Source organism: Copadichromis virginalis, linkage group LG6 (genome assembly GCF_057382275.1).
Source record: "Copadichromis virginalis isolate Kocher_CV1m ecotype Utaka linkage group LG6, C_Virginalis_male_GT1.1, whole genome shotgun sequence".
NCBI classification, from domain to species: Eukaryota; Metazoa; Chordata; class Actinopteri; order Cichliformes; family Cichlidae; genus Copadichromis; species Copadichromis virginalis.
This window is the reverse complement of record NC_140623.1, coordinates 38,939,136-38,948,550: the sequence shown is the minus strand read 5'-3', so window position 1 is coordinate 38,948,550 and position 9,415 is coordinate 38,939,136. Positions and strand designations below refer to the sequence as shown.

At 39.1% G+C, this 9,415-nt stretch overlaps 2 protein-coding genes across 2 annotated transcripts; both read right to left on the bottom strand.

The window, feature by feature from the left end:
• Positions 1-280: 280 nt before the first annotated feature.
• On the bottom strand, positions 281-2,392 carry LOC146708451 (perforin-1-like). Its single transcript, XM_085460966.1, has 2 exons — positions 1,857-2,392; positions 281-1,651 (listed from the first exon to the last, which is right to left on the bottom strand). Exons 1-2 carry the CDS (start codon positions 2,390-2,392, stop codon positions 472-474), a joined length of 1,716 nt encoding a protein of 571 aa, XP_085317092.1. The 3' UTR covers positions 281-471.
• Positions 2,393-6,393: 4,001 nt separating this feature from the next.
• On the bottom strand, positions 6,394-8,499 carry LOC146708450 (perforin-1-like). Its single transcript, XM_085460964.1, has 2 exons — positions 7,964-8,499; positions 6,394-7,749 (listed from the first exon to the last, which is right to left on the bottom strand). The coding sequence occupies exons 1-2, from the start codon at positions 8,497-8,499 to the stop codon at positions 6,552-6,554; spliced, it is 1,734 nt and encodes a 577-aa protein (XP_085317090.1). The 3' UTR covers positions 6,394-6,551.
• Between the last annotated feature and the right edge of the window lie 916 nt (positions 8,500-9,415).

Genomic DNA, 9,415 nt, shown 5'->3' with positions numbered 1-9,415 from the left:
GTTTATTTCACACGCAGTAAGACATTCTGAATGCAGTAAGAAAAATAAACCTGTAACCTAACACTGGTAACACTAACTAACTAACACTAGTTAGTTAGTTGGTAACACTAACACTAACTAACCTAACACTGTAACCTAACACTGAGCTTAAGCAGTTAAAACAAGACCTATCTGCAGGCTATTACGTTAGTGTGCTATTATTAATAAAAACATTTAGCTGTGATTTGGCAATATTATTGAAATAATTGCACTGAATAAGAAAATCACACAAAAGCAGCGCTGTCTTTGCCGGTGCTTTAATTTGCAGATTTTGTAACATTGATAGTACAAAGAAAAGCCTGAAAAAGAATCAACAATTCTTTTCATAAAGCTGCCTCTGAATGCATTTGATGAATTGCAAAGATATGTTTTTACATAAAAGACAAAGCAAAATGAAAAAGCAAAGAAATAACATCAAAGGTTAATGAAAAATCAGATTTCGGTATCATCATTCAGTCTTTTAGCATAAATCTTTCCTGGCTCTACAACAAGCATCTCATAGCTGTTGGCGAAGGCCTCCGTCAAAAAGGGACTAGAAGGTATCGGCACATAATCTTGACAAAGCCTACCAGCAAGATTTGGCGCACACTCCACTTTGTATGAAAAGAAGAAGGTGCCATGCTTAAACATGCAGCTTTCGGTCACGTTTCCGCTACGCAGGTCAATTGAACACTTGCCAAGCAGATCACTGTTCCAGTATGTGTCTTCATCATAAACCACAAAACTTAGTTTATTTTTACTGTTGAGCTTGATGGGTCCAAACTCAAATACCTCTGACCATTTGGGATTATCATTGTTCCGTATAATGGCAGTGCGCTTTACCTGTTTACCATATTTAACCATCACTGAACCATCTGTCTTAGTACAGCAGTCACCATACAGGCCCTTTGCATAAAGTTTGAACACCTTCAATGTTGCGAGGCCTTTCCCAGCAGGGCAGCAGTTCGCCTGGACATTCTGGTTACTGTTGCAGACACAAGCACAAGGATCTCTTTTGTTCACTCTGTGGCCAATCTTACAAGTTTCTGAGCACTTTTTCAGCAGAGCATTTCTCTTAATGTACTTCTCCACCTCCAACTTCAGTCCAGCAATGGCAGAATGATTAGTTGGCAGTATGGTGTGCAGTGGCTTTAAGTTGTATTGGACCACATCAGGTGTAGTTTTTAGTGAGTTGAGCCATTTCTTATAAACAGAAGCATCTGACTGCGCTTGAAAGAGTACATCAGCTCCATCGATGTTTCCACCAGTGACCTCTGTGAACCGCTCATGAAATTTACCACTAAAGCTTGGCATGGACAGCTTTTTCTTTATTGAGTTACAGTACTGCATCATTGACTTAATGCTACTAGAATGAGCAAAGCGTCTCGAAGCCTCGACTAACAAACAATCATTGATTACTGTTGCTGACAGGCCGTTCATGGTCGCTTCGCATGTCCTGACAGCAGTGATGGCCTTCATGTCTCCTCCGAGAAGAACTTGTGTTATGTAATGCGTGCCATAGGTATCGATCAAAATGCGATATGATTCCTCTGTTTTTTGTGAATAAGCAGGAAGGGAGTTCACAGCTGATTCAAATTCATGCGTCAGTGGAGGTTTTGCTGCCAGTCTGTAGCTGTAAAAGACATGGATCACAAACAGTGGTTTTAACTTCTTAATTTAAATCTCAATCAAAGAAAAAGTTAATTCTTTGTCTTTTTTTAACCAATTCGCTTTTTAACTGCTTTTGCTATAGGTTTAAAAAAAAAATTGAAAAATTCAAGCTAAGGATTTCCAAGTTAAGCAACATACACATTTGGTAAAGAGCAAACCACACTCACCGGTAAACATTACAAGAGAGAGAATGACGGAAGAAGGTGTAACGGTCTTTCTTTGACTTTTGCATGGCAAAGGTGCATTCTTTTGACTGGGAACCTCCATAAATTGGCTGAAAAGGCAGAGTGGCGTCTACAGAGAAATTAAGGCCGCTTTCCCAGTCATTGGAGACAGCTGACACAGAATCATTGGCAAACTTTTCAACGGAGTCGTAGACTATGCTGTAGACCTTCAAATCACACCTGGGGATGATTCTCCAGTCCACCACAGCAACAGGCACCTTCTGCTTTTCTTTTTTCATGAAGGGGTTTCTCTGCAGCTTACAAGAGCCATTCCCAGTCTTCCACGTTTCAGTGTCGATGATGGAGGCTCCTTTCCTCTCCATTTTGACAATGTCAAAACCTTCTCCACCCAGATTGTAGCCGGGGATGAAATTAGCCTTTTTACACTCGTCTGGTGTACCAATGAAGCTCACGCTGGAAGGAAGGCACGGAGGACTCCAAGCCAGGCACAGGAGCAGGAAGTGCCACAGCATAAACATCTGTGTAGATGAAATAAAAAAATAACAGAAGAACAAAAATAAAATGGTTAAACAAAGCAATCTTTAAATTGACACTTTCAGCCCAGTGCAATAGTTTCATAATGACTATGAAGAAGACCTTACCTTGACTGTGAACTGCAAACTGTGATCGTGCTGTCAAAGTCCGACTGACTGTATACTGTAACATTAATATGCAGGAGGTGGAGTCAATACTGTCGCATCTAATTATCAGCATTCACACATTATGTGTCAGGAATCGCTGTGCTGCAGGCAGGAGTAGGACCCAAAATGCAGGACTCATAGGCACGAGGGAATGAACTCAAAAGGCAGCTTTATTGCTGAAGAGGCAGAACATAGGAAATACAAAACTAAACTGGGAAAAGTAAACTAACACTCGGCGAGAGAGACACAGGGAAATCCACGCAGCATGAGGGACGACGTCACGCTGAACAGAGGGAGACGCAGACAGAAATACACAGAGGGTTAACGAGGAAAGTGGGAACACACGGGGAACACAGGTGACACTGATAATCATAACGAGACAGGGCGGGGTGAACTGAACATAACATGTACGGGCGTGAGAGTCACAAAGTAAACAGGAAGTGCACAGAGGTTCAGACAGGAGGAGAGAGAGCACGGGGAAAACACAGACATAACGGGCTGGGGAAACATGAAACAACCACAAAGGGAGACGAGGGCTCATAAATACATAGAGGGCACACAGGGGGAAGAGAGAGCACGGGGAGAACTTAGACATAATGGGCAGGGGAAGCATGGAATAAAACATAAGGAGAGACGAGGGCTCACAGATACACAGAGGGGCACACAGGGGGTAAAAGCCATGAAGGGAAAACACTTAGGGAACAACACAACAGGGCAACTCAGAAAACATGGCCTAAGCAAGGAACAAAATACAAACATACAAGGAAACTAAGAACACTGGGCCAACATGGCCCAGGACCATGACATTATGTGCACTTCACCATGTTCAAAAAGTCTCACAGAGACTTTTTTAAAACAGTTTTTTTTGTTTTTTGTTTCACATGAAGAATTTTCTGAAATTATCAATCTGAACAAAAACAAAAAGAAAATGTTTACTTGTCAGACTGAGTCCCAAATAAATGGATTCGTTTAGAAAATAAATACGAATGCAAAACAGAAGCAAAATGCATCTTTCAAGACATCTTTTGTTTAAAGGTGTCCTTTAATATGTCCTGTATCCCAACCCAAAATGAACAAATGTGAAGTCCAGAGAAGTATTTAATAAATAAAAAATGTGAAGAGTATTGATTGTGGGCGTGCAGAATAAAATAAATCGTATGTGTGGAACTTCTCGCTACTGGATTCCGCATTTTTAAAGGAGTTGGTCGTATAAAAACTACTATACACAAGAACCTAAAAATGTGAGGGTGAAAAGTTGAAAACGGGCTGAGTTAACACCACTACGGCTCGCCTCGCCCTTACACGTACACAAACAGCCTGTTTGCGATCACAGGGCGTAGTTCTGTTTCTGAGAAAGTAATGTGATACTGTGTTCTTTAAATGTGTTGCACAATGTTAGAGGAAAAACTTCCTATCAATGTAACATGTTTGTACATAAGCTTACGGAATCCTAATCCTGTGTATATATATATATATATTTTTTTTAAAGCTGGTGAGATCAAGTAAGCTTTTGACATCCTTGAACGTCTGAGAGTTAAACTATTTCCACTCCACCTTTACTTTGACCTTTTTGTAAAATATTTTCACAATAAAAAACAGAAATGAGTCCAAACAGATTCCTTCCATCAAAAAAACAAACAATAAAACCATCCATCTGCCCATCCATTTTCTTTTGTTTCTCCAGTTTGGAGTTACAGGTATGCTGGAGCCTCAGGTGTCATAAGGCGGGTTTTCACACCTATAACAAATTTAAAATCACCAGTCGCTCAAGCATGTGTGTCTTTGCTCTGGCTGAAGAAGCCAAAAAGCCCCAAAGATTTTATCAAATTACCAGTACCTAGACCAGCTATATTCCACTACTTCTGATGTGTTTTGTTTTTTTTTGTTGTTGATTTTTTTGTTTGTTTTTTTGTTTGTTTGTTTTTTTACATTTCTTCATTCATCCATCCATTTATTCATTTTCCTTCATCTTATTTTTTTTGAAAAAATTGTGGATTGGAGGAATGTCTCTGTATTTAAATACATATGTTGACATAATAGTTGCAAAAACAGTGTGTATGTTCAGATCATGACTGGTGGGGTTTGTACAGGGAAATATCTGGAATTTTGCACATGTGCATTTAGAACAAAGGTTTCCTTTATTTGCATAAATGTGGCTGTTTGGTTTGCATAAAGATGTTCGGCTTCTTCTGCTGCTGTCCATCCTGTGCTGCAGTGTTACTGCACACATCCATACTGGATTTCTGCTTCAGTGCTGTAAGTAGTTGCAGTTCACATATGTACCACAAAGCGGCGCTAGTTTCATGTAGAAATGATGGAAACACACATAACAGACTTCAAACTTTTCCATAGCTTTTTTTTTTTTTTTAGATTTTCTGTATAATTTATAAACCTTCCATGTTTCTCTGTGCAGGAATAAATAATGCTATTAATATTTCAATGTGAAATCGATGATTGGTCAGGATGCTGCTGGCTGCATAACAGTCAGAACTATAAACATGCATTTTACCCTTCATTATGCAGTTAACACATTATAACGTGACTCTGTAATAGCAGGGTTACACTGTTTACCAGCTACCGTCTGTCTTTGTGGAGTGTGCCTTTTCCCTTCTGTCAAAACAGCCAGATGAAGTTTTTGAACTTGAGCTGTTTGACCCGAGGGAATTGATGCATCTATTCTCTATTTATAACACAGACAGGAGGTGTGCCATCACACAGAGGCAAAGTGATTGGTCGGGATCCTCAGAGGACTCTTTGTGCTTCTGTAAATACGCAATACACATGGGGAACATAGTTGCATCTGCTCTGTGAAAACATGTATGCATGCAACCATCCACGCATTGATCTACCGAAATGAATTCTTTGGAGATTGCAGATGTGTTCATGCATGCCCTATATGCATACAAGAAGGCAAACAAATTCACATGTATGCTTTAATGCCTATACACTTTCACAATGAAAGAGTTACAGTTTGCTGCTGGCACTCCCACATTATTGAAGCATACGTACGTATTTTCAAGATGTTCTGCACAAAATGAGCTTTTTCTTCCTTAAAGGTTCAAAGAAGCTCAACAAATACACACATATCACATCCACCAATGATGTCTGTGAATGTGTATATCATACCTAATATAAGTTTCCCACGTGAAGCTTTAAACTTCACGTTAACAGATACTCACGGAGAGAACTGCCTCGGTTTTCTTTCATTTAAGAGTGAAAAGTGGCACATGTCAAATCACTACCCACAGACCTTTAATGCCTTAAAACTGGCTCATGGATAGCTTTTAGTCTGACATCTACTGACACAATAATTCAGATAGATAATGTAGATTTTATTGGACAAACAATGCAAGAGACACATGCAAATGCACGCAATGATGTTGTTTTACAGAGTACAAGAATGCTGGGTTTTGAAAGTGTCACAAATATGTTTGTCATTAATAAATTAAGCAAAAATAAAACCCCAATTCTAAAAAAAAAAAAAAAAGTGATGCTGTGTAAAATCTAAATAAAAATAAAGTGTTATCATCTGAAATCTCATGAACCCATATTTTGTTCATAATAAAACAGAAAACATAAACAAAAATTTCAAGGGTATTTTGAATTTGATGCAACATATCGCAAAAAGAGTTGAGACAGGGTCACGTTTACCCCCCTTTTTTAACATCGGCCCGTAAATGTCTGGGAACTCAGGAGACCAGCTCAGAGTCTTTTGAACTTCTCATACAAGATTCTAGCTGCTCAACAGTCCTGGATCTTCTTTCTATTATTTATCTTTTCACAATGTTTTCAAGTCAATGAACATCACCACAAATGAAGCAAACGCACAGACACTGATGTTGTTTTTGTGACTGCTTTACTGGCACGTTTTTAATAAGAATACATGAATGCAGTAATATTGCAATATATTTGCGATTACTATATGAGGCAGGAATGGTTCCACATGATAAGCAGTTAAGCAGAAATGAGAAGCAACAATATAAAAGTAATGTATGCATCACATAGTCTCCCTTTGTCCTACTTCAAGTCCCGGCTTGACTAATTTGCCATGCTGCTCACCAGTTTCTCCAATGAGGATACCATTTCTGGTATGAAAGACTTTGGCCAAAGAGGGACTCATGGGTGAGGGGATATACTCGTCACAGTAGTCACCACCTAGGCTTGGTGCACACTCTACTTTGCAGGAAAAGAATAATGTACCATGATTAAGCATGCAGCTGTAATTAAACCAGCCTTTGCGTGGTTTAACCTGACACTGCCCAAGATGATCACTGTTCCAGTATCTATCCTCGTCGTATACATTTAACACCAATTTGTCTTTCGTGTTAATAGTGATTGGTCCAAACTCAAATACCTCCGACCAACTGGGGTTATCATTGTTTGGTATAATAGCAGTGCGCCCTATCTGGTAACCATATTTAAGCTCTACTGAACCATCTGTCTGAGTACACTGGTCTCCATATAGATTCTTTGCATAAAGATTGAACACCTTCAATGTTGCACGACCTTTCCCAGCAGGACAGCAGTTCGACTTGATATTTTTATTACCATTACAGACACAAGCGCAAGGATCTCTTCTGCTGGATCTGGATCCAATCTTACATGTTTCCGAACATTTTTTCATCAATGCGTTTTTCTTAATGTACTTTTCCACCTCTAGCTTCAGTCCCGCAATGGCATAATGGCTGCTTGGCAGAATCATGTGCATGGGCTTTATATTGTATCGGACCACATCAGGTATGGATTTAAGAGACTTGACCCAGTCCGTCATAACGGATGTTGATTGCCCTTGAAAGAGGATATCAGCTCCGTTAATGTGTCCACCAATGATCTCTGTGAATCGCTCACTAAATGTACTGCTGAAACTTTGCCCATGGTTTAACTTCCTTTTCATTGCCTTGCAATTTTTGTTCATGGTTTTAATGCTGGCAGAGCTCATGAAATTAACTGAGGCCTCCACTGTGAGACAGTCGTTGACATCTGTAGCTGACAGGCCATTCATGGCCGCCTGACAGGTCTTGATGGAAGTGACGGCCTTCATTTCTCCTCCTAGATACACTTGTGTGATGTAATGTGTGCCATATGTCTCAACCAAATTCCGGTATAAATGCTTGGTTGCAGATGAGTAATAAGGAAGGGCCTTCACAACCGATTCAAAATCATGACTCAGTGGAGGATTTGCTTTTAGTCTGTAACTGTAAAGGACAGAAATAAAACAAAAAATTAAAAAATGTAAGCAATAATATAATAAAGGTAATAAAATTTTACCCATATGATAAAATACTGTGGATGAGTTTGTCTGTCTGCAAATAACATAACTACTGGAATAACATAGAAAGATTTGCATATATAGGACTGTTTACTATTTGTAGTTTTTAGGAATTGAATTAATTCTGTTCAAATACTCACCTGTAGAAGTTACACTTGACAGAATGGCGAAAGAAAGTGTAGCGATCTTGTTTAGACTTTTGCATGGCGAAGGTAGATTCTTTGGAGTGGGAGCCTCCAAAACCAAGCCCAAGTCCAACGCTACCAGAAACAGGAATATCAAGGCCAACTTTCCAGTCATTGGACACAGATGATGTGGAATCATTAGCAAGCGTTTCAGCAGAATCATAGAGTGTACTGGAGACTGATAAACTGCACTTGGGGAACATTCTCCAGTCCAGCACGGCGACAGGGACCTTCTGTTTTACCTGATTCATGTAGCTGTTTCTGTACATTCTGCAAGTGCCATCTTGAAGTTTCCACGTTTCAGTGTCGATGACATAGGCGCCTTTTCTTTCCATCGTCACAATGTCAAAGCCTTCTCCAGCCAAGTTGTAACCAGGGACAAAGTGAGCCTTTTTGCACTCCTCTGGTGTACCAATGAAGCTCACACTGGATGAAAGACACAGAGGGCTCCATGCCCAGCACAGGAGCAGGACATGCCACAGCCTTCCCATCTATATGAAGGAAATAAAGAACAATAGAAGGAAATATAATAAAAGGCAATACAAGTTAAAATCTTGGGAAATTTAAAGCCATGAAAACTGGAAAATCTCAGAGTTTCACAGAATGAAGGTTTTGGGTGTCTTACCATCAGCATTAACAGGAAGTTCTGTTTGATGCCTCAAAATGGACAGCTTAAGATATTAGTGTCCAGGAGGTGGAGTCTTGAAAGGGTATTTAAAACTAGGTTCCAACAAATTTCTCACAAGTTTTATATTGAATCAGTTTTGTTCACACATTTTTACACACCCCACACCCTCCATTAGGCGTTGACGATAATTAATTAAACTTCTGCTAAGAACTAGAAGAAGAAAGAAGGCGACTTGTTAAAGACAAATAAATAAATAGCCAGAGGGTCAAACAGAGACCAGAATGAGAGGTTGGAACATTATCACGCAATACCTGAAGTGTAAAGTGTAAAGCAAATTATGGTGATGTTGATGATTATGTTTTGTGTATTTGATCTTCATGTTTGACCTCCTCCTTTTAAGTTGCTGTCAATATTTTTTGGTTATATATTCTGTAAAATATTTATTACATTTAACCTAAATGTTTTATAACATTAATTTTTTATATCTACTTTGTATCTAGCAACAAGGATTCAAGCAATTTATCATCCTGGAAGCAAAAGTGAATGTTAAGTTGTAAATCTAATTGTAATTGTTCTATTTTGAATTCTGAACAGTACTGTATTGTAAATGGTTTTCCCCCTTTGGTTAATGCAAAGACTCACTGAAATTCAATGGCTAACAGCATAAAACTTATATTTTCTTGACAACACAGCATCATAACCCAGTAAAAAGCTTTGCTCTTGCAAACCTGTTGTGCAAACCATGAAAACAGAGTTTATTGCTGGCAAGCCCAGCTGCC